The sequence below is a fragment of the Oryctolagus cuniculus genome, chromosome 13, assembly GCF_964237555.1.
Source record: "Oryctolagus cuniculus chromosome 13, mOryCun1.1, whole genome shotgun sequence".
Taxonomy (NCBI): Eukaryota; Metazoa; Chordata; class Mammalia; order Lagomorpha; family Leporidae; genus Oryctolagus; species Oryctolagus cuniculus.
In genome coordinates, this window is record NC_091444.1 from 1,749,194 (window position 1) to 1,773,547 (window position 24,354).

The 24,354-nt window shown below is 60.0% G+C and overlaps 1 protein-coding gene across 5 annotated transcripts in view; it reads right to left on the reverse strand.

Annotated features, from left to right (window-relative positions):
- The window catches only part of COLGALT2 (collagen beta(1-O)galactosyltransferase 2), an 80,153-nt gene that overhangs the window by 22,562 nt on the left and 33,237 nt on the right, over positions 1–24,354 (reverse strand). For 4 of the 5 annotated variants that reach the window (XM_070055009.1, XM_070055008.1, XM_070055007.1 and 1 more), the window contains exons 2-6: positions 14,664–14,774; positions 11,430–11,547; positions 9,930–10,064; positions 7,029–7,233; positions 4,823–4,942 (exon numbers count right to left, since the gene is read on the reverse strand). In XM_070055009.1, coding sequence (XP_069911110.1) covers positions 4,823–4,942; positions 7,029–7,233; positions 9,930–10,064; positions 11,430–11,547; positions 14,664–14,774 — 689 coding nt within the window. Of the gene's footprint in view, positions 1–4,822; positions 4,943–7,028; positions 7,234–9,929; positions 10,065–11,429; positions 11,548–14,663; positions 14,775–16,737; positions 16,757–24,354 lie in introns of those variants that run through there. The other variant, XM_070055011.1, reaches the window with a different exon arrangement.

Below are 24,354 nucleotides of genomic sequence, written 5' to 3' on the forward strand. Positions count from 1 at the left end.
GGGTCCGCAGATGTCCGCCTCCTCCCTCAACTCCACAGTCTCCTGCCCGCCCCCCATCGGATGCCTGACAAACAGCTCAGCTTTCGCGCCCCAGACGGCCCTCGGAGTCTTCTCCCATCTCGGGAAGTGGGGCGCCAGCCCCAAACCTGGGGTCACTCTCGCATTCAGACCTCCGCAGGTCCTGTGGCTTTGCCACCGAAACACCCCAACACCTGCCTGCTCCTGGTCCCGGCCCCCGCCTGTCGGCTCCGCCGGGGGACGCAGGGCCCTGCACGCCCACGCCCGTGCAGGCGCCTTCTTTCCAGGCGCCAGACCACACCAGGCCACAGCCACGGGCACGGTGCCCGAGATCCAAGCTCCCGGCGTGGCCGGAACGTTCCGCGTGACCAAGGCCTCTCCGCCAGGGCTTGGTCTCCCCCTGCAGCCCCCCACTGCCGATCCTTCTGCGTGGAAATTTCTCCCCTGCGTAAGTCACGGCTGCTCCCTCCACGCATCGCCGTGTGGAGCCCCTGGCTTCAGCCTGGCCCAGGCCCAGCCTCTGCGGTCACTGGGCAGTGACCCAGCGATGGAAGACCTCTCTCTCTCTCTCTCTCTGCGACTCTGCCTTCAAATAAATAACTCTCTTTTAAAAATGCTCACAGAGTTTAAGGGAAAATAATTTCTAAACTAATTCAGAATGTGGGACTTTAGCAAAATCATAATCAGAGCAGATAAAAGCAAGGGGCCACCACTGGGCAGGCGCGTGCAGGTTGACAGTTAAGAGTGAGAGGGAAAGACAAGCCACTTCCAACCACCACGCCACACCCCAGTGCCTGCAGCGGCCGGAGCGGGGGCCAGGACCCGGAGCTCCGTCCAGGGCTCCCGTGTGGGCAGCAGAGACCCAGTCGCTTGGGCCATCACCGCTGCCTCCCGCGTCTGCGCTACATTCCCGGGCCCCCGAAGCTGGGGCAGGAGTCGGATCTGGTGCTCGGATGTGAGACACAGGCGACTTAGCCACAGGGCTCCTCCAAGATGTTCACCCCCAGCACCCAGCTGTGCTCATCAGTGACAGACAGCACGCTCGCGCCTGTGTACCGAGACCCTCCTAGGCCCCGCCCACTCTGAGATGACAGCTCCTGGGGAGCCGAGGACGACAGCAGGGCAGCACCTAGTCAGGCAGCTAACGGAGGTGTGACAGTAGCAACACCCACTGTGCACGTGGACACAGCACTGGGACACTCACTGTGCACGTGGACACAGCACTGGGACACCCACTGTGCACGTGGACACACAGCACTGGGACACCCACTGTGCACGTGGACACACAGCACTGGGACACTCACTGTGCACGTGGACACAGCACTGGGACACTCACTGTGCACGTGGACACACAGCACTGGGACACTCACTGTGCACGTGGACACACAGCACTGGGACACACACTGTGCACGTGGACACAGCACTGGGACACCCACTGTGCACGTGGACACACAGCACTGGGACACCCACTGTGCACGTGGACACACAGCACTGGGACACACACTGTGCACGTGGACACAGCACTGGGACACCCACTGTGCACGTGGACACACAGCACTGGGACACCCACTGTGCACGTGGACACACAGCACTGGGACACCCGCTGTGCACGTGGACACACAGCACTGGGACACCCACTGTGCACGTGGACACACAGCACTGGGACACCCACTGTGCACGTGGACACAGCACTGGGACACTCACTGTGCACGTGGACACACAGCACTGGGACACTCACTGTGCACGTGGACACACAGCACTGGGACACTCACTGTGCACGTGGACACACAGCACTGGGACACCCACTGTGCACGTGGACACAGCACTGGGACACTCACTGTGCACGTGGACACACAGCACTGGGACACCCGCTGTGCATGTGGACACACAGCACTGGGACACTCACTGTGCACATGGACACACAGCACTGGGACACTCACTGTGCACGTGGACACAGCACTGGGACACTCACTGTGCACATGGACACACAGCACTGGGGACACTCACTGTGCACGTGGACACACAGCACTGGGACACTCACTGTGCACGTGGACACACAGCACTGGGACACTCACTGTGCACGTGGACACAGCACTGGGACACTCACTGTGCACGTGGACACACAGCACTGGGACACTCACTGTGCACGTGGACACAGCACTGGGACACCCACTGTGCACGTGGACACACAGCACTGGGACACTCACTGTGCACATGGACACACAGCACTGGGACACTCACTGTGCACGTGGACACACAGCACTGGGACACACACTGTGCACGTGGACACACAGCACTGGGACACTCACTGTGCACGTGGACACACAGCACTGGGACACTCACTGTGCAGGTGGACACACAGCACTGGGACACCCACTGTGCACGTGGACACAGCACTGGGACACTCACTGTGCACGTGGACACAGCACTGGGACACTCACTGTGCATGTGGACACAGCACTGGGACACCCACTGTGCACGTGGACACACAGCACTGGGACACTCACTGTGCACGTGAACACACAGCACTGGGACACTCACTGTGCACGTGGACACAGCACTGGGACACCCGCTGTGGAGCTGACACGTTTACTGGGTTTGTTCCTCTTACCCTGCCAGGTCCCTGGTACTGTCACTCTGTGGACAGAGGATTAAGGCCCCTGGAAGTTGTCCCACCATTGGCAGTGACAGAGCCCGGGCTGAGGTCGCTACTCTGGGCAGCGCAGCTGTCATGCCCTCACTCACAAATTCATTCACGTGTCTGGCACCAACCACGTGCCTCCCCCCAGGCCACATGCCACAGGTGCCCCAGATGCCAGGCAGTGAGTCAGCACCCTGGTCCTCCAGGGCTGGAACACCTGCAGCTGTTGCATTCAAGAAACCCACAGACGAGACCCTAAGGGCCAACTCGACAGCACGGGGACCTGGGGCCCAGCGCCTGGTGCCATCACCGAATCACTCATCGCTCCCCACAGACGTGGGGCGTCTGCTCTCTGACGGGCCTGGGCCAGGTCCTGGATGGACGCGACAAGAAGGAAGTCAGTGTGCGTGCAGGGCAGCAGGGAAGACGCACCCCCCAACCCCCCGCCCCGTCTGAAAGCAAAGGCCCGGCGTCCTTTTCCAACCTCCCCTGCCTCGCGCCGGCAGGTTCCACTCTCGGCGGACGTGAGCATCTGCACGCGCGGGGCTTCCTCCCGCCTCCCTGTGCACACCTGCCGGCGGCCTGGCACTTCTCCGTCCTCTGCCGTTCCATTTGCTCCACGGCGTCCCCTCCATCCCTGCCGCTGCTGCTGCAGCTCGGATGCCCATGTCCCTGCGTCCCCACATCCCTGCGTCCCCACGTCCCCACGTCCCCGCGTCCCCGCGTCCCCACGTCCCCGCGTCCCCACGTCCCCGCGTCCCCACATCCCCACGTCCCCATGTCCCCACGTCCCTGCGTCCCCACGTCCCTGCGTCCCCATGTCCCTGCATCCCCACATCCCTGTGTCCCCACGTCCCCATGTCCCTGCGTCCCCACGTCCCCGCGTCCCCATGTCCCCACGTCCCCACATCCCCACGTCCCCATGTTCCTGCGTCCCTGCGTCCCCACGTCCCCACGTTCCTGCGTCCCCATGTCCCTGCATCCCCACGTCCCTGCGTCCCCACGTCCCCGCGTCCCCACGTCCCCGCATCCCCATGTCCCCCGTGTCCCCACATCCCTGCGTCCCCACATCCCCACGTCCCCACGTCCCCGCGTCCCCACGTTCCCACGTCCCCACGTCCCCATGTTCCTGCGTCCCCACGTCCCCACGTTCCTGCGTCCCCACGTCCCCATGTCCCCATGTCCCCGCGTCCCTGCGTCCCCGCATCCCCACGTCCCCACGTTCCTGCGTCCCCACGTCCCCGCGTCCCCGCGTCCCCATGTCCCCGCGTCCCCACGTCCCCACGTTCCCACGTTCCTGCGTCCCCACGTCCCCACGTCCCCACATCCCCACGCCCCCGTGTCCCCACGTCCCCGCGTCCCCATGTCCCCGTGTCCCTTGCCCGTTTGCCACGTGATGTCCGAGGTGCTCTCTCCACCCCCGGCGGAGCCCAGCACCGGTGCCCACCCACAGTCCCTCCTCCTCCTGCCCTCGGCCTGGAGTGAACTCCTGAACCCACCTGCAGCCCGAGGTCCCTGCGCTCAAGGCCTCCACAGACGGGGGGTCCGAGCTCGGCCTGCATCAGGGTCTCCCAGCTGGGCCCACGCACTCATCCACCCCACACTGCCGATGGAGGGCGTGCCGGCCCCTCCCCAGGCTCCGTGGGTCTGTGACACCAGACCATGACTCCCCAGTAGAGCAGTTCCTACTCCACGCTAGAGCACGTGGGTAAGGGTGGGGGCACGGAGAGAGCGTATGCCCGCGCTGTCCTGGGGCAGCCCTGCAGTCTTCAGGTCTCAACACTGCATCGCCCCTCTGCTGTGGGCTGAGGAACCGCCCCACGGGTCTCGGGGACGCACGGGACAGCGTGGCGCCTGTCGCGTCAGGAGCCGTGGCCGCCGCCATTGTGCCTGGCGCTTCCCTGTCCGTCGCGGCGCAGCCGCTCAGAACCCTGGGATCCACGTCCCTCTGCCGCGGAGGAGGCTGCTTACCCACGGCGGCATCGCAGAGCAGCTGAGCGGGGGCTCCCGCCAACCCCCACACCACGGCTCTGCTCTCGCCCGGCCCTCCAGCAGGACACGAAGTCCCTTAGCAAAGGCCCTGCCCAACTCGGTCCCCTGGGGAGAGTGGCCGGTGGGGAGCAGCTGGCAGGGGGCAGGAGCCGCCCGGCTCCCGTCACTCACTCATCGCTTCGATCTGCACGTGGACCAGGTCGTCCTCGTCCTCCTGCAGCGTCTGGTGGGGCTTCAGGGGGATGGGCAGGTAGCCGTAGTGCTCGCGGTTGCAGAGGTACATCTGGACACCTGGGGACACGGGGGACAGAGCCGACAGTCAGACAACGCCCGCCGGGGACAGCGCGGGAGGGCGCTGCCCTGGAGCCGGCACTGAGCTTGGCATCGGCGTGGACACTGGCACCGGCTGTCTGGAGCCTCGGAAACGCGCCTTAGCGAGAAGGGGACGCTCCCCAGCCCCAGGAGACCGGGTTTTTCTAAGGCGATGGCGCGCTCGCCATCTGAATTGACGGCAGGGCTTGGATGAGAGCTGGCGGACTGGAGTGCTCCCGGGAAGTCAGGGGTGAGGGACAGGACGAGCCTACGTTTGATGTGCGCGCAAACAGGAAAGCCTGCAGGGCTGGCAGGGGCCCAGCAGAACAAAGGAAACCCAGGCTCTCGCCAGCCTCCTGGGTTGCATTTCCTCCCGCGGCAGGCACGGACGGACGGGGAGTGCGCCAACACACACAGAGCTTCCAGAACCAGGTCGTCAGGGGACACTGGCCCCTTCACAGCCCTCCGGAGACACCGCGCTGGGACGGCGCCAGGGGCCGGGTCCTTGGGCCGGGCTCGCGTTCACCACAGCCAGGCCGCCCCGGCCACCCCGTGCGGGTCTGGCACCGGACAGGCCTGACAGCCGCGGGGATCGCCACGCTGAAAGGAACGCGTGAGGACGCCTGGTCCCCGCACCCACGCGTCTCACCGGCGACTTTCCAAAAGCACCCGTGTCTTCCCGAGCTCGGCGTCGGCCTGGCGACTGCCCTGTCTCGTGCCGGCCGGGCACCTGCCAGTTCAGGCGAGGCTGTCTCCTGCCAGCGACGAGGACAGCAGGGACACAAAAGAGCCTTTGTCCTCTGCCTGTGCCGACTGCGGCGTGGATCCGGCCAGCGCCAGTCACTGCCACTTCTGCCTTCACCGAGCGAGCGCCCTGGCTCGGCTGCTGGCTCACGTCCAGCTCCCCTCAGCGTCACAGGATTAGTATCTAGGTCGCCCAGCCAGGAGCCCCTTTTCCACTTTACTTCCCAGAGCCTCGTGCAAAGGGGCTACGATGCCCAGCCTTGCGAGCCCTCCAGGGCGAGGGTCCCAGAAGGCATTCTCTGACACGCACGGCGGACATGGACGGTGGAGGGAGAGGAAGGGAGGGGGCAGGGAGGGGCTGTCGGGAGCACCCTGGGGCCGGGCGGCTCCCGCAGTGACATCCTGCAAACCTGTAAGTGAACGGATGAGCAAACCCTCTGGGGGCAGCCTGTGGGGAGCAGGAGCGAGTGGCGGATGGCAGCGGCGATGACAAAACTAAGCCCAGGGCGAGGTGTCATCAAGGCTGGTTGAGGAGAACACCTCCGACACCGGGCACCAATCCGGGGGGCAGGTGAAGGGACCCGCGTCTGCGGGCAGGCCGGGGGCCGGCACACGGGAGTGAGGCCAGTGTCAGGACCCGGGCACTCGGGCCAACTGGCAGGTGCCGGTGCCCATCTTCCGTGAGGGGCAGTGTGGTGTGGGCTGGCACCCGGGGAGCGACTGGAACTCGGCTCCGTGATGGAGGCTGCAGGAAAGCGCAAACATCACAGGGCACTGTTCAGCGGAAGCCCTCCTGGGGGCCGGGCCCCTCCCTTGGACAAAGGAGAGGGAGGGAAGCCACCCCCCAGGGTCGCTGCTGTCACTCCAGGCCACTGTCCCGCCTCCACCACAGCAAGGGGCTGGGGGCGCCCCATTGCTGGGGGCCGTCCTGTAACCGTGGCCGACAGGTGGGGGTTGACGTCTGGGTGTCCCGGTTTCTCTCTCCAGGGCTGGGCTGCACCCCGGGGAGAGGCGTCTGGGAATCCCCAGCTCCGGGCAGGCAGGAAGGGGCCCAGGTCCTGACGACTGCGAGGGACCACGCCAGCAGCCCAGGCGCCTCCGAGAGGGAACACACAGTCTGGTCCCGGGGGCAAGCGGTCAGCATCTCCGTCAAGTTTCCTAGCAGAGGGACTCCCATGGCACACAGCAGCCACACAGGGGCGCCGTAGTGCAGCTCCCAGGCTCCCAGCACCACCACCACCACCACCGCAGCTCCACCCAGTGGACCCCGGCATCGAGACAGCCGCACAGAGGGCGCTGGCACGGCACTGCCGGGTGGTACCTGCTTGCCTGCTGGAGAAAGCGAAGACGATGATGTCGTCGAAGGTCCAGGTGTAGTCGGGGTGCGGGGGGTAGAAGGCCAGCCTGCCGGACGCCTCCTTGCGCAGGTCGATGAGGAAGGTGGAGTGCACCATGGGCACCGGGAAGCAGCCCGTGCGCTTCCACTCCCGGATCGGCAGGTAGTCGGGCGTCCGCCGGTAGAAGCCCTGGCAGAGAGCACGTGGGGGCTGGGCTCACGGGGGCTGGGCTCATGGGGGCGGGGCTCTGCCGGCTGCTGGCACGGAAGCCCCGGTGGTGCTGCCCCCACCATGCACATGGGCACACGCACACGGGCACACATGCGTGCACGCACACACACACCCACCCCTGGCCCGACCTGCCCGTAGACAAGGCCACTCCCAGGGCCCTGGGATCCGAGAGGATCCCGGTGCTGGCGCAGCTCCTGGCCTTGGCTCCTGAGTCACGACGGAGTTTCAGTATTGAGAAGGGGGGCGGGGCGGTTCTGGGGCCGGACTCCCCAGTTCCAACCCCGTCAGCTGCCGGCCGTGCCCGGCACTGCTCAGCTCGGGCTCGGGGGGCTCAACCTCGCTGGCCCGCCTCCTCCCCCGTCTGCTCCGTGGCTTTGCCGGTAAACCCTGAAAAGTGCTTACAGCTGTGCCATCAAATGGCGCCTCACACAGCGGCCGGCACCCCAATTCCTCAGCCAGCGCAGGGTGCCCGGGGTCTTCCAGCGAAGGTGCCTGCCCAGACCCGTGGAGCCGCGGTCTCCCCCACGCCTTCCTGGCTGCCTCCCCGACCATCCCCAGGAACCCGACCCCCTTTGAGTGTTGTCATTAATAGTTATTGTTAATATTAATATCGGCCTCACGCTCCAGAGGCACCGACCACAACCTGACCACACCCACAGCTGAAATCCCCTCCGGGAAACGGTGGGAAGCCATCTGAGGCAGGCTCCCTGGAGGGCACGTCTGCGGCACTGCCGGCACCGGCTGGCACCGGCTGGCACTGGCTGTACAACACTCAGTGGAGGAGGAAGTCCTCGCGGTTCCCAGCGCGGTGCCAGCCAGCACCCAGGCGCCCAGCCTGCGCCCTGCGGCCCCTGGGACCGCCCCTTCAGAACATTGCAGCAGACATCCACCAGCGACAGGGAGAAGGCCAGCGACAAGAGCCGGAAGACGTGAGCCCCAGAGAGCCCAGGCCGAACCTCGGGGTCGGAACCGGGGCAGGGCTGCTCGGTCGGCGTCCCAGGCCGGGCCGGGGACCGCGTGGTGGGGCTGGGGAGCGGCTCTGGGAGTCTGGTCTCCACGGCAGCGCCGCCATCCCTACAGTTTTGTGTCAGCCTTTAGCGTGAGGTTCTGCCTGCACAGGGCGATGGGGGCTGACCGAGTGCCGCGGGCAGGGCCGGGCGGGAAGCGGCAGGCGGCAGAGGCCGGGTCTCCCCGCAGGACTGCGTCTTGTCAGAAACAATCCCATTTGCCCACCAGACACCACCAAGGTCACGTGTGGCGGGTCCGTTTTCGGCTCTGGGTACACCTGGGCGGCCTGGGGCTTATGAAGTCCCGGCTGCCCCTGCGGCTGCCAAGGACGGGAGAGCCAAAGCAGACCGACAAAATGCAGAGTCGGCCCACGTGGGCCAGAACTGTTTCGCTGTGGAAAATCAGTGAGCGCATTTCTCCTACTTGAAGACGGAGGCAGACAAGGGGACGACAGGGCTCGGGGAGCATGGTAGCCGGGGCGGCCCGGCCCGTGCACTCGTGAACGTGCGGGCCTGCCGATCGCCCGGCACGGGCTTCTGTGTAACCACAGCTTCCCGCCTCCCAGCGGGGCTGACGAGACGCACTCAGCATCTCCGGGAACCAGGAAGTAGCTGCGACGGGAGAGGACCCTCACCCGGGGCACCCACTGGAGCCACGCACGCTCAGATCTTGAGTTTTGCGAACCTGTGGACAGGTTGGTGGCGTGAAGCCCCCTTAGCGGTCACCGCGGCGACGGCACCTCAGCCGGAAGCCACTTCCACCCAGCCTTGCCCTCAGCATCAGCGAAACCGAAGCCGTCTGCCTGGTGACAGCGTCCCCATCACATGTGGCGGGTGCCAGTCAGGGGTGCCCAGGGACAGCTGTTCAACTGGACCAGCACGGCGCCGGCCTCCTCCACCTCAACCAAGCCAAAGAGAACCAAAGAGGAGTCTCAGACGCCAGCCCTTCAGCCACGGGGACCAGCCAACACGCAACTCCCGGCCTCGGCACGCCTTTACCCGGCATTCCCGTGCCGTGTACGACACGGCTCAGTGTCAGGCACCCGAGGCCGAGCCCCCGCTGCGCAGACTTCACCAGGGAAAAGGGAGACAACGGGAACTCAGAACTTGGCTTTAACTAGAACTGTGGAAACACGAGCCCCAAGGCGATGACTGGATTGCTTTGGAATGAGCTGGCCAGATACCGAGGATCGGAGACACTTAGACTCTCCCTGGCTCACTTCCCAGCAGCGCCTGGAAATCACTCACGTGGGGAGAATCCAGGTGCGCCGTGGGGGCGCCACCAGAGCAGAACCTGGGTACCACAGTGACTCGGTGCCCGTCACTGCGGACGGGCACGCGGACGGCTTTCTGACAGCCCTGCGGGTGAACGGTGCTCGGCCTTGTTTACTTCACACCATTTCTGGATTTTTCCATAGTGTTCTCATGAGAAATTATTTTACAAAGTCCTGGAATGGGGGCAGGAGCCCGAATCCCAGCGCGCTCCCGAGGCTGAGCCCATGGGTCTCTCCTCGGTGACCATCGATGCCCGTGGCATTGTGGGGTCGGTCCTGACCCCACTACCTTCTGGGAGGCGCTGGCCCTGGCGACACAGTCGCAGGGGGCTTGCGGGAGGAAGCGAGGCGGGGTTGCCGAGCCGGGACTTGCCTGAGGTGTGATCCCGCACCAGAAGTTGGAGTAGAGGCCCCGGGACTCCAGCATGGGCGCCACGATCGTCTTGTTTTCTGCCATCAGCAGCCCGAGGGTCTGTGGGTTGGTCAGGAAGTTGTCCACATCTATGAACTGGGAGGGGGACAGAGTCAGGCGGGGCACTTCCGGGGCCGGGGTCCAGGACGGCAGGCCCTGTGCCACGTCGGCGGGAACCAGTCATCCCTGGGAGCCCACAGCGGCTCATCCGGACCCGAGACCGCGCTCCCACTGCCACATGCTCGGCTGCCTGAGGAGCCGAGCGAGGAGCCGGCGCTGCCGTGGCTGGTTTCACTGCAAGAAGCGCATGGCTCCCACCCCCTGCAGCCCACCCTACCCCGACCTTCTCACGAGTGCCCGGCAGGCACAGGGTCTCACGGCAGTGGCCACAGACGCATGGCACAGCGCCACGTCCAAGGTTGCAAGGAGCAGCCCTGTCTCCAGTGCTTTATCCAACCCTCCCCCAGCAATGCAGACACAGCCCGTGCTAAGCTCAAGTCCACGTTCACACGGATTCATTTAGAGACGCGGTAACGACAGGTCCTGGCATAAAACAGAAACTGCCACGCCGAACTGTACCTTCAAAAACGCTACGAGAGCTTTTACGTTATGAGCCCATACGGAAAACATACTTCAAAGATAAATTTGTCTGATGCAAAAACAGGTTGAAATCCCCGCATACAAGGGGTCGTCCGTAAGCTCATGAAAAAGGCGAATTAATGAGAAAACTGGGGGTTTCAGTGCTTTTCACCAACCTGAGCGCCTGTGCCTCCACTCCCAGGGATCCGCAGCGCCCTCAGGTTTTGCCAGACAGAAAGAAGCGGCGCTCATCCTTGCCGCGGGCGGTGTTCACCCACATGCTGCGGTCCCCTCCCCGCACGACGCTGGGGACAGTCGGCGCCTCTGCACAGTCATTCGTGCCGGCCGCGCGTTCCCAGGGGGGCTCCAGGCTCCCGCCACGCGTGCCAGGGGGCGGCCCGAGGGGGGCTCCAGGCTCCTGCCACGCGTGCCAGGGGGCGGCCCGAGGGGGGCTCCAGGCTCCCGCCACGCGTGCCAGGGGGCGGCCCGAGGGGGGCTCCAGGCTCCCGCCACGCGTGCCAGGGGGCGGCCCGAGGGGGGCTCCAGGCTCCCGCCACGCGTGCCAGGGGGCGGCCCGAGGGGGGCTCCAGGCTCCTGCCACGTGTGCCAGGGGGCAGGCCGAGGGGGGCTCCAGGCTCCCGCCACGCGTGCCAGGGGGCGGCCCGAGGGGGGCTCCAGGCTCCTGCCACGTGTGCCAGGGGGCAGGCCGAGGGGGGCTCCAGGCTCCCAGTGTGAAGCCCCCAGCGTCTCCCGTGGGCCCTTAGCAGTGGCGGCAGCGCCTGTACCGGCGGTTGTTCCGACTGCCCCGCGCTGCTGGGTCTGGAGCCCGACCTGGGCCCATCCTGGGTGGCAGCCGTCAAGAAAGCAAACGTCTGCTTTTACCAGAACGTAGTCCGACCACTTCTCCCTCGCAGCTCGAAGGGCTGCCTGTCGCAGCTTCATGACGTGGGCGAACCGCGAGCTCGGCCAATGCTTCGGTCCGATCTCGTCGGGGTAAGACCTGCAAGAGCCAGGACAAGAGCTTGTGCCTACGGGGCGCTGGCCGCGCGGCGTCTACGGCACGTTCACCTGACGGAAGTCGCCCCTGTCGGCCCTGGGGCGGGGGCACTGTCACGGGACCTCCAAGGACAGCCGGGGGGAGCCGGGGCGCCGTGGTGCCAGCACCTGCTCTGGGGGGCACCCGGGGAATTTTGGGGGCCCCGGAGCCCTGGGAGGGGTGCCGCTAGTCTGCCCGTCTCTCAGATGACGATGGTGCCGCAGCTCGGCTGGGTCGGGGGCCAGCGTCCCGGTGGGTACGGGCGCGAGCCGGGCTCAAGCCAGCAGGTTAGCCCCCAAACTCCAGTTTTATCCGTCGTGCCCTCGGGGGTTGAGGATCGAGTTTCCCAGGGAAAAGCGCTGTTTATGGGCGGCGGCTCGGTCAGTGTTTCCACAGAGCCTGACACACCCATGAGGTCACCGGGCGCTCTGTCCACAGCACAGCACGGCCAGGCCAGGCTCCTCCCGAGAGCGCCCAGCCCAAGTGGACGTCGATGCTGTCACAGGAGCCCACGCTGGCCAGCGCGTCCAGCCATGCATTTGTTTAGTGAGGAGTCACAAAACGCCGAGCCGGACTGTCCCCGCGGGGGTGGTAAAGTCACAGACAGCATGGAAATTCTCCGCAACGTCTGACCCCTCCGTGACCGTCGGCGGGACTCCTGCTTTTCCGAACACACTGCCAACAAACAAGGCCTCCCTGGTGTGCCGCACACGACCCTCGCTGGGAAACACGTGCGGAGGGCTTGCCCAGGGTCTGGTGCCTGCTTCAAAACGAGGCCCAGGCGGCTCCAAGGAACTTGGGGCACACTGGAAACGCTGCCTGCTCACGCTTCTCCGTTCCACTGAGCTCGGTGAGAAACACCCGGCACCCGCGTGCCGACAGTTTCCGAGAGACCAGAACAGACGTTTGGTCTGGAACGCGTTTCTGACCACAATGCCCATCTGGCTCTGCCACACGACGTATGCTGGGAACGCACGCCTTCTGCAGCTCTGGAGGTGGGACTGGCAAAGCTGGGAACGTTTGCGAGGGAAAGTCTCACACAGGCTCGCTCGTTTGCTCATCCGCAAGTGTCGGCGTGGAACCTGCCACGGGCACGGCACCACGGGGAGCGTCCAGCGAGCCGCGCGTTTCCTGACTCCCGCTGTGCACGGCGCAGCTCCTGGGCAGGTCTGGCCCTGTCCGCTCACCAAAGGAGGAGCAGGAAGACACACCATGGAGTCAGGAGGGAGGGAGGCAGCCCTGTGCCTGCAGAGCCGGGAGGGGCCGAGAGGCAAAGCCCCTGCCTGGGCCCGCATTGGCGGCAGCCTGGGGTGGACAGGGAGGGGACATTCCGGACGAGGCGGATCTAACAGGAAACATGGCGCCAAGCTCCTGGGGTCTTTATCTTTTTTTTTTTTTTTTTTGACAGGCAGAGTGGACAGTGAGAGAGAGAGACAGAGAGAAAGGTCTTCCTTTGCCGTTGGTTCACCCTCCAGTGGCTGCCTCAGCTGGCGCGCTGCGGCCGGCGCACCACGCTGATCCGATGGCAGGAGCCAGGAGCCAGGTGCTTTTCCTGGTCTCCCATGCGGGTGCAGGGCCCAAGCACCTGGGCCATCCTCCACTGCACTCCCGGGCCACAGCAGAGAGCTGGCCTGGAAGAGGGGCAACCGGGACAGAATCCGGCGCCCCGACCGGGACTAGAACCCGGTGTGCCGGCACTGCAAGGCGGAGGATTAGCCTAGTGAGCCGCGGCGCCGGCCTCCTGGGGTCTTTAACTACAAGCCTCAGGGGCCTGGCCTCCGGCCTGTGGCACTGGAGTGCTTCTACAGAGCTGGAACTGCGTCACTCGTATTGGGGCAGATTCATTCGACGGCCCACGGCACGTGGGGTCACCCGAGGGCGGAAACAGCTCAGAAATCACTCAGGTGAAAACGTCCGTCCCCGGGCACCTCAGAAAGTTGTGGGAATGGAATCAAAAGGCCTATTTGGTGCCAGAAAATTGAAATCTACACAGGGTGTCTCCACGATACGCCCGCGTTTCTGAGGACTAGCTCTGGCTCCTCGTGGACCCTGTGGCGTGGCCTCGGAGCGGCGGTCCCCACACACAACAGCGCAGTGAGAGAGGAGGAGGGGCCGGCTCTGTGGTGTAGCGGGTAAAGCCCCAGCCTGCAGGGCCCGCATCCCATATGGGCGCCGGTTCTAGTCCCGGCTGCTCCTCTTCCGATCCAGCTCTCTGCTGTGGTCTGGGAGAGCAGTGGAGGATGGCACTTGGGCCCTGCACCCCATGGGAGACCTGGAAGCAGCTCCAGGCTTTGGATCAGCCCAGCTCTGGCTGCTGCGGTCATTTGGGGAGTGAACCACCAGAATGGAAGACACCTTTCCCTCTCTCCCTCTCTCCCTCTCCCCCCCTCTCCCTCCCTCCCTCTCTCTGGCTCTACGTCTCTCTGTAACTCTATCAAATAAATGAAATAAATCTTCAAAAAAAAAAAAAAAGAAAGAAAGAAAGAGAAAGCCTTCCACGCTTGCCATGCAGTGCTGGCAAACACAGCGCCACGCGTGTAGACAGCACACGACTTTCACTATGCCCTCGCGTCTAAAAGGCTGGCTTTGTTTTGTTCACGCTATCTATTCATTTATCCAAAAGGCAGAGACCACGAAAGAACCTGCGGCTCACTCTCCTGCCACAGGCAGGCCAGGCCAGAGGCAGGAGCCAGGAGCTCCATCCAGGTCTCCCCCGTGGGTGCAGGGGCCCGGGCACCGGACCGTGGCCGCTGCCTCCCAGGGTGCACACTTACAGGAAGCTGGGATGGGAGTGGAGCCAGGACTCAGACCCCCCACACCAGCACGGACGCGGGTGTGCTGAACATCCACCCCAAGGACAAAAGGGTTGTCCTCAAAACATGGGCAACCACATCCGTGTTCATAAACCCCCACCGCCTGGAGATCTGTGTGTGAGCTGGTGGCTGCAGAGTGCAGAGGAGGGGGGCTGGGCGGTGCAGCGGGGAGACAGGGCAGGCTCTGCAGCCCGCCGAGACCCGGGCGCGGAGGCCGAGCGGAGGAAGTGCCCGCCCGGGTGGGCAGGGCTGGCCCCGGCTACTCACTCGGGCTTGTCCATGGGCCGCCACTCCACGTAGTGGTACAGATCCCGCACGTTGCGCAGCCACTCCCTGAGGATCTCCGTGGTGTTGTCCACGTTGTGGTCGGTGGCCACCCTGCGGCAGAGGACGACAGCGAGGGTCAGTTACAGCCCCGAAGGCGAGGACCACAGACCCCAGGCTTACCTTCCAATTCCATGTCCCACAAACCATCTTCTTTCTAAGTTTTTATTTATTAGAAAGTTGGAGGGAGGGAGGAGGCAGGTGGTTCAGTGGCTAAATCATAGCTTGGGACCCCAGCACCCCAAACTGGATGGAGGCCTGGTTTAAATTCTGACAGCTCCAACCCTGCCCTGCCCACGTCCCTGACAGTGCACACCCTGAGAGGCAGTGGGTTTAAATTCTGACCGATCCAACCCTGCCCCGCCCACCCACCCCCACCCCCCGACAGTGCACACCCTGGGAGGCAGTGGGTTTAAATTCTGACAGCTCCAACCCCGCCCCGCCCCCCCCACCTCCCTGACAGTGCACACCCTGGCAGGCAGTGGGTTTAAATTCTGACTGATCCAGCCCCTGCCCCGACCGCCCCCCCACCTCCCTGACAGTGCACACCCTGGCAGACAGCAGGTTTAAATTCTGACCGCTCCAACCCTGCCCCCCCGCCCCTGACAGTGCACACCCTGGGAGGCAGTGGGTTTAAATTCTGACCATTCCAGGCCCTGCCCACCCACCCCCACCCCCCGACAGTGCACACCCTGGCAGACAGCAGGTTTAAATTCTGACCGCTCCAGACCCTGCCCCCCCCCCCACCTCCCTGACAGTGTACACCTTGGCAGGCAGCAGGTTTAAATTCTGACCGATCCAACCCTGCCCCGCCCACCCACCCCCACCCCGACAGTGCACACCCCGGCAGGCAGCAGCCGAGCCTCCAGGTGCCAGTCACTTGGGAGACCGAGACCAAGTCCTGGGTCCCTGGCTTTGGTCTGGCCCAGCCCCAGCTACTGTGGGCATCTGGGGAGTGAATCAGGGGACTGAAGGCTCTCTGCCTGCCTTCCTCCCTCTCTGTGTCTCTTTCGAATAAAATGAAAACAAATACAAATTTCTTAGAGAGGAGAGAGAACGCACACGATCTTCCATCTGTTGGTCTCTCAATGTCCACGGTAGCTGGGGCGGGGCCAGGCTAAATCCAGGGGCTCAGAACTCAACCCAGGACTCCACTGTGGGTGGCAGGGACCCCGGTACCTGTGCCTTCCCCTGCTGCCTCTGGGGTGTGCTGGCAGGAAGCTGGATCAGAAGTGGAGCAGCCAGGACTCAGCCGGGCACTGCACTGTGGCGTGTGGGCGTCCCAGGCGGTGCCTAAACGGCTGTGCCAATCGCCCTCCCCGTTTTCCCAGACTTTCTGATGTGCCCCGATATGATACGAAAGTGATTCTCGTGTGGCCAATACCAGACGACGGAGTTCTGAATTGAGAGTCTGCTTAGACCTCTCTGCCATTATGTTCCTCGCCAGGGCTTGGCAGCTGCAAACCCACAAATTGGGCGCGTTAACAAATGCACGCGAAAACACTCCTGCGGCAGACGCACAAAACCAGCTGAGTCTTCCTGGAACGCTTACTCCTGGCTTCAGTTTGCAGTTACCCAGCATGTAAACCATATCCTTTAATTTCACAACCATCACCCCAAATCCAGCAACAAGTGAGTTTCAAGTCAATTTCCAGACCCAGTTTTAACTAGGGGGTGACGCTTTAATCACGGTGCGAGAGGGGACAGCAGTCTCACCTCCCGGTTTTATCTTGCAATCTGTTACCTTCGCCCTCTACGCTGGATCAACTTTGCCTGCACCACACAAACCAGAGCTTTCGGAAGCCTTCAAATCACGGCTGCAATACTTGTCTCAAAGGGCCGGCGCTGTGGACACACACAGCCTACCTAAGTTCAGCCATGAAGACACAAAAAGTCTAAACAGACCCATAACCAAGACCGAAATTGAATCAATAATAGAGGCCTTCCCAACAAAGAAAAGCCCAGGACCGGATGGACTCACTGCTGAATTCTACCAGACATTGAAAGAAGAACTCACTCCAACTCTTCTCAAGCTACTCAAAACAACTGAGAGAGGGACTCCTCCAGGACCCCTTCTATGAAGCCAGCAGGACCTTAATTCCTAAACAAGAAAAAGATACAACAGAGAAAGAATTACAGACCAATTTCCATGATGAACATAGACGCAAAAATCCTCAACATAACGCTATAACTAGTACTGAAACGGTATTTTACACTTTATGTTCTGTGTGGGTGCAAACCGATGAACTCTTTACTTAGTATATACTAAATCGATCTTCTGTATATAAAGATAATTGAAAATGAATCTTGATGTGAATGGAATGGGAGAGGGAGCGGGAGTTGGGAGGGTTGCAGGTGGGAGGGAAGTTACTGGGGGGAAAAAGCCATTGTAATCCATAAACTGTACTTTGGAAATTTATATTTACTAAATAAAAGTTAAAAAAAATCCTCAACAAAATTATAGCCAATCGAAACCAACGACACATCAGAAAGATCATCCACCCAGACCAAGTGGGATTTATCTCTGGTATGCAGGGATGGTTCAATGTTCGCAAATCAATCAATGTGATACATCACATTAACAAACTGCAGAAGAGAAACCATATCATTGGGGCCAGCGCTGTGGCGCAGTGGGTTGGTGCCCTGGCCTGAGGCGCCAGCATCCCTTATAGGCACCGGTTTGAGACCCAGCTGCTCCATTTCCAATCCAGCTCTCTGCTGTGGCCTGGGAAAGCAGTAGAAGGTGGCCCAAGTCATTGGGCCCACATGGGAAACCTGGAGGAAGCTCCTGGCTCCTGGCTTCGGATCGGCACAGCTCCAGCCATTGTGGCCAACTAGGGAGTGAACCATTGGATGGAAGACTTCTCTCCCTCTCTCTCTCTCTTTCTCTGCCTCTCCTCTCTCTCTGTTACTCTTTTTTATTATTTTATTATTTTTTTTTTTTGACAGGCAGAGTGGACAGTGAGAGAGAGAGAGAGAGACAGAGAGAAAGGTCTTCCTTTACCGTTAGTTCACCCTCCAATGGCCGCTGTGGCCAGTGCGCTGCGGCCGGTGCACCCCGCTGATCCGAAGCCGGGAACCAGGTGCTTCTCCCGGTCTCTTATGCAGGTGCAGGGCCCAAGCACTTGGGCCATCCTCCACTGCACTCCTGGGCCACAGCAGAGAGCTGGCCTGAAAGAGGGGCAACCGGGACAGAATCCGGTGCCCCAACTGGGACTAGAACCTGGTGTGCCGGTGCCGCAGGGGGAGGATTAGCCTAGTGAGCCATGGCACCGGCCTCTCTCTAACTCTTTCAAATAAATAAAATCTTTTTAAAAAATCCATATGATTATCTCAATAGATACAGAGAAAGCATTTGATAAAATACAACACCCTTTCATGATGAAAACTCCAAGCAAACTGGGTATGGAAGGAACATTCCTCAACACAATCAAGGCAATTTTTGACAAACCCACAGCCAGCATCCTATGGAGTGGGGAAAAGTTGGAAGCATTTCCACTGAGATCTGGTACCAGACAGGGATGCCCACTCTCACCACTGCTATTCAATATAGTTCTGGAAGTTTTAGCCAGAGCCATTAGGCAAAAACAAAACAAAACAAAATATCACAAGGATACATATTGGGAAGCAGGAAGTCAAACTATCCCTCTTTGCAGATGACATGAGTCTATATGTAGAGGATTCAAAATACTCCACTAAGAGACTACTGGAACTCATAGAAGAGTTTGGTAAAGTAACAGGATATAAAAATCAACACAAAAATCAACAGCTTTTGTATACACAGACAATGCCACAACTGAGATAGGACTTCTAAGATCAATCCATTCACAATAGCTACAAAAACATCAAATACTTTGGAATAAAGTTAACCAAGAATGTCAAAGATCTCTACGATGAGAATCACAAAACGTTAATGAAAGAAATAGAAGATGACACAAAAAAAGGAAAAATCTTCCACGTTCATGGACTGAAGAATCAGCATCAACTAAATGTCAATTCGCTGGAAAGCAACTTACAGATTCAATGCGATTCCAATGAAAAGCAAGGACGTTCTTCCCAGATACAGGAAAAAATGAAGCTGAAATTCATATGGAACACAGGAGATCCTGAGCAGCCAAAGCCATCTTGTACCAGAGGCATCACGACACCAGATTTCAGGACACACTACAGGGCAGTTGTAGTCAAAACAGCCTGGTCCTGGTACAACAACAGGTGACCAATGGAACGGAACAGAAACACCAGAAATCAACCCACGCTTCTACAACCAACTTACCTTTAACAAAGGAGCTAAACCAGCCCCTGGAGCAGGACAGTCTCTTCAAACTGGTGCTGGGAAAACTGGGTTTCCATGTGCTGAAGCATGAAGCAAGACCCCACCTTACACCTTACACCTTACACAAAAATCCACTCAACATGGATCAAAGACCTAAATCTATGATCTGATAACATCAAATTATTACAGAACATTGGGGAATTCCTGCAGGACATTGGCACAGGCAAAGAGTTCTTGGAAAAGACCACAGAGCACAGGCAGTCAAGGTCAGGATTGACGGATGGGATTGCATCAAACTGGGAAGCTCCTGCACTGCAAAAGAAGCAGGAAAGTGAAGAGGCAGCCGACAGAATGAGAGAAAATGTTTGCAGACTACGCCACTGATAAAGGGTTGATAACCAAAACCTACAAAGAGCTCAAAAACTCCACAACAAAACAAACAAGCCAGTGGAGAGATGGGCAAAGACTTCAACAGGCATTTTTCAAAAGAAGAAATTCAAATGACCAGATACATGAAAAAACACTCAGGATCACTAACCACCAGGGAAATGCAAATCAAAACCACAATGAGAGGGGGCCGGTGCTGTGGCTCACTTGGTTAATCCTCCGCCTGCGGTGCTGGCACCTCATATGGGCGCCAGATTCTAGTCCCAGTTGGGGCGCCGGATTCTGTCCCGGTTGCCCCTCTTCCAGGCCAGCTCTCTGCTGTGGCCCAGGAGTGCAGTGGAGGATGGCACAAGTCCTTGGGCCCTGCACCCCATGGGAGACCAGGAGAAGCACCTGGCTCCTGGCTTCGGATCAGTGTGGTGCACCGGCTGCAGCGGCCATTTGGGGGGGTGAACCAATGGAAGGAAGACCTTTCTCTCTGTCTCTCTCTCTCTCGCTATCTAACTCTGCCTGTCAAATAAATAAATAAAATCTTTAAAAAATAAAAAAATAAAAAACCACAATGAGGTTCGCCTCACCCCAGTTAGAATGGCTTTCATACAGCAATCAACAAACAACAAATGCTGGTGAGGATGTGGGGAGAAAGGTTCCCGAATCCACTGTTGGTGGGAATGTAAACTGGGAAGCCAGTGTGGAAGACAGTATGGAGACACCTCAGAAACCTGAATACAGACCTGCCATACGCCCCTGCCATCCCACTCCTGGGAATTTACCCGAGGGAAATGAAATCAGCACATGAAGAGTTATCTGCACCCCCAAGTTTACTGCAGCTCAATTCACAGTAGCCAGGACATGGAATCAGCCCAAATGCCCATCAACTGAAGACTGGGTAAGAAATTATGGGATGGGATATGTACACCATGGAATACTACACAGCAGTAAAAAAGAAAGAAAGAAATCCTGGCACTTACCCCAAAATGGAGGAATCTGGAAAACATCACACTTGGTGAAATAAGCCGGTCCCAAAGGGACAAATGACCACGTCCTCCCTGACCTGTGGTAACAGCACCTAAGGGAACCGGTAGGAGCGAGACTGACACTGTGAGGTGCGGGTACGGTGGGCACAACCCACCTTCCTGAAGTTGTGTTCACGAAATGCAGTTTGTGCTCCTTAAACGAGGAGTTTCTGCGGGAAAACAGAGAGGCACGAGGACACGAGCCACGGCTCTCGGCGTGCACAGGTCCCCGCTCCGGCGTGGGCCGACACCTGCAGTCAAACAGCCCCAGCGCGGCAGGGACAGGGTGGCCTCCGGTCCCAGTGCACAGAACCAGCAACTCACAGAGAAAAAAAGCCAGACTTCCCTGGAAACTCTTACGAAAGTGCTCTGTAGTAACAACTGTTGAATGAGTGTAGAAGTAATCATCGAGACCTTTAAAAGTTCATAAAAACACTCCATATCAAAATCTGGTGACAGAACTAAAGCAGTGACCACAGAAAGTTGTTTTGTGCAGTTAAATCAATGAAAATAAATGCGCTAAATGCCTACCTAAAGCTGGAAAAACAGCCACATATGAAGAACTGGATCATGAACATACGAGAGAAAGTCATGAGAAAAGACGCCCGAAACGCTGCCTGGAGGGAAGCCAGCGCGGGCTCAGCTCCGCGAACCCACTCGACAACACCCGTGTCCAGAGAGAAGTGGACGGCGCAGAAATACCAGTGATCTGAAAAAAATTGCTTAAACTCACAAGCAACCGCTGCGCAGCTTAATGAAAAACACAAGTTTAGAAACTAGCGTAATTTAAGATTTTATAGAAAAACACATTAGCAGAATCGACTCCAGTGGAGATGTGAAGCTCAAATGGGAATTTCCACAGCAGCAAACAGCAGGCGCAGCTGGCGTCCCAGGGGGCTCCCGCCCGCCCCACCCCGGACGCTCAGGGCTCGCTGTGTGGCCGATTCTCCAGCCAGCAGCAAAGGCACAACCCGGACACGGCTGCCGACAGCCTGACTGCAGTACTCGCGTTCAAGCCGGACCAGAACCTGAGTAACGATGCCGGGAACATCCTAAGATTCCACCAGAAGCAAATACCCGCAAAGGACGAGGACCCCACGGAGCACAGCCCGGGACCGCCCAGCGCGAACGGAGCCGTTAGCAGAACTCTGCACCGACTCACGCCTTCCTCCTGTGGATGCTTAACAGGGCAACAAAGTTCAGCAGGTGTCCTGCAGTAAACATGTCTTACAGGCTCTGCAGCCAAAACCGTGTGGCAAGGCTGCGGGGTGGGCGGGGACCAGCAGCACAGGCAGGAAGCCGTGCCAGAGCTGGCAGCTCCCAGGCGGGGAACAGACGGACTTGTGCAAGGTGTCGGCGGGGCCGGTGGAACAGACCGTGGGAAAAGATAAGATCAGACGCACGCCTTGTACTTCACCCTGGAATTAACTCCAAATGGATAAGAAGTCAATGTTGGGGCCAGTGCCATGGCACAGGGGATCAAACCCCCACCACAAACACCAGCATTCTGTATGGGCACTGGTTCTAGTCCCAGCTGCTCCACTTCTGGCCCAGCTCCTTGCTAACGGCCGGGGAAAGCAGGGGAGGATGGCCCAGTGCTCGGGCCCCTGCACCCGCGTGGGAGCCCCAGATGGAGCCCCTGCTTGGGCCTGGCCCAGCCCCGGCTGTTGAGGCCATTTGGGGAGTGAACCAGCAGGTGAAAGACCTCTCTCTCGCTCACTCTCACTCTGTAACTCTGCTTTTCAAATAAAATACACACATCTTTAACAAAAAAACTTTAAATTTTTTTGCCGACCCCGTGGGGTGTGGGTGCGATTTCTGTGCCCACACAGTTCCGCAGCCCTTGTGTGGAGAACCCTGTGAGAGCGCCCCGGGGCGAGAGGAAGACCGGCACCCTCCCCGTGGCACACGCTAACCAGCCACGGAGCATCTGTGCAAACAAAGCCAGCCGGAAACCCACAGAAAAGTGGCCAACGAACAAGTGATTCACAGGGAAGAGACGTGCTGGAAATGAGGGCCACGAGGTGCCTCAAAGCCAGTTACGGAGAGATGCAACGACACCGACCTCCATTCACCATCGCCTACCAATCAGCAAACATCTGGAGGCTGGACCGCCCCTTCTTCCGGCCAGGCTTTGGGGAAACAGGCGCTCCCATACCCATGGCTGCGGTGCCGCGTGGACAACCCCGAGGAGGGAGAGCTGGATGACCTGAAGCAGTGACTCTGGCATGAACCCCTGACCCCTGAATATAAGCCTCCAATTCACCTTTAAAAACTCACAAGGTCATTCACGTGATGACTGTAAAAGCAAAATATTGGAGACAAACTCCATCCACGAACGACCAGTTAAACATGGACCAGACACAGCTTAGAGACACACGAGACGGATCCCTGTGGTGACCTGGGGCGACCTCCGGGTCAAAGGCAGCAAGTGCAGGGGTTGGGAACTGTGCGACCTGTGTTTAATAAAACAGAAAATGCTGACTTGAAACACCCAGGAAGGTAAAACAAGCAGCCGATGCAGTTGGTAACCAACAGTGAGTGCACGGACGGACCGAGCACGTGGGGAAGGGAGTGAGTGTTTATGTAACTTCTTATAAAAAAGATCTGTTTGTTTGGAAGTCAGAGTTACGCAGAGAGAGAGAGAGAGAGAGGTCTTCCATCTGCTGGTTCACTCCCCAGATGGCTGCAATGGCTGAGGCTGGGCCGGGCTGAAGCCAGGAGCTTCATCCAGGTCTTATGCGGGTGCAGGGGCCCGAGGACTCAGGCCCTCCTCCACTGCTCTCCCAGGCCATTAGCAGGGAGCTGGATGAGAACTGGAGCAGCCCGGACAGGAACCGGTACCACGTGGGACGCCGGTGCTGCTGGCAGTGGCTTTACCTGTTACGCCAGCCCCAGGATTTTAACCCTTGAAGAACATGCTAATCATTTACATACTCAGAAGATAAAGATTTAACCCAAAAAAGACAGAGCAATGTCCTAAGGTTGCATACAGATGCAACGAGCCGGATTATAAATGGAGTGGGTGTCAAAGCCATATAGGAGAACGGGACGCGAACCAAGCAGCTCCCACCCAGTACTGAGTGCAGCCCTCAGCTTCGAAGCAGCCCTAGTTCTACTCCGTGGACCTGTGTGGGTAAGCACGGGGTGGAAGTGCAGTCACCGCGTGTGCTGTGGCAGGGAGGCGCGGGGCGGGTCTGCGGGAGGAGAGGGAGGACTCCTGGTGCCGCTGGGACACTGCGCGGGGTGGCAGTCACGTGGAATACGAAGGCTTGACTTTCCCCTGCTGCCCACTGGCCCCCGACCTTTACTTAACACCACCCCCGACGACCGGACAGAGCCCCTGCCCCAGCTTAGCGTGGGAAAGTGGAGACGCTAACATGTGTGGTTCCAGAGGACAGAGTGGCCCAGAGACTGACGGGACGCAGAGGACAGACAGGGGAGCAGCTCAAACCCCCTGCAACCGATACCTGAGCCCGGGAGGAAGGGACGTGGCGGCTGCCCCCTGGAGGGCCACAGAGATCCTCGAGGGCAAAGGGGGGAAAGACACCTGTCCTGCAGAGGGACAGCTGACAAGCGTGGGCCCAGAACAGGCGGCGGGGGAAGGAGACACCTGTTCATCAGAGGGACAGCCCACAAGTGTGGGCCCAGAACAGGCGGCGGGGGAAGGAGACACCTGTTCATCAGAGGGACAGCCCACAAGTGTGGGCCCAGAACAGGACGGCGGTGGGGAGGGAGACACCTGTTCATCAGAGGGACAGCTGACAAGCGTGGGCCCAGAACAGGCAGTGGGGGAAGGAGACACCTGTTCTGTAGAGGGACAGCCGACAAGTGTGGGCCCAGAACAGGACGGTGGTAGGGAGGGAGACACCTGTTCTGTAGAGGGACAGCCGACAAGTGTGGGCCCAGAACAGGACGGTGGTAGGGAGGGAGACACCTGTTCATCAGAGGGACAGCC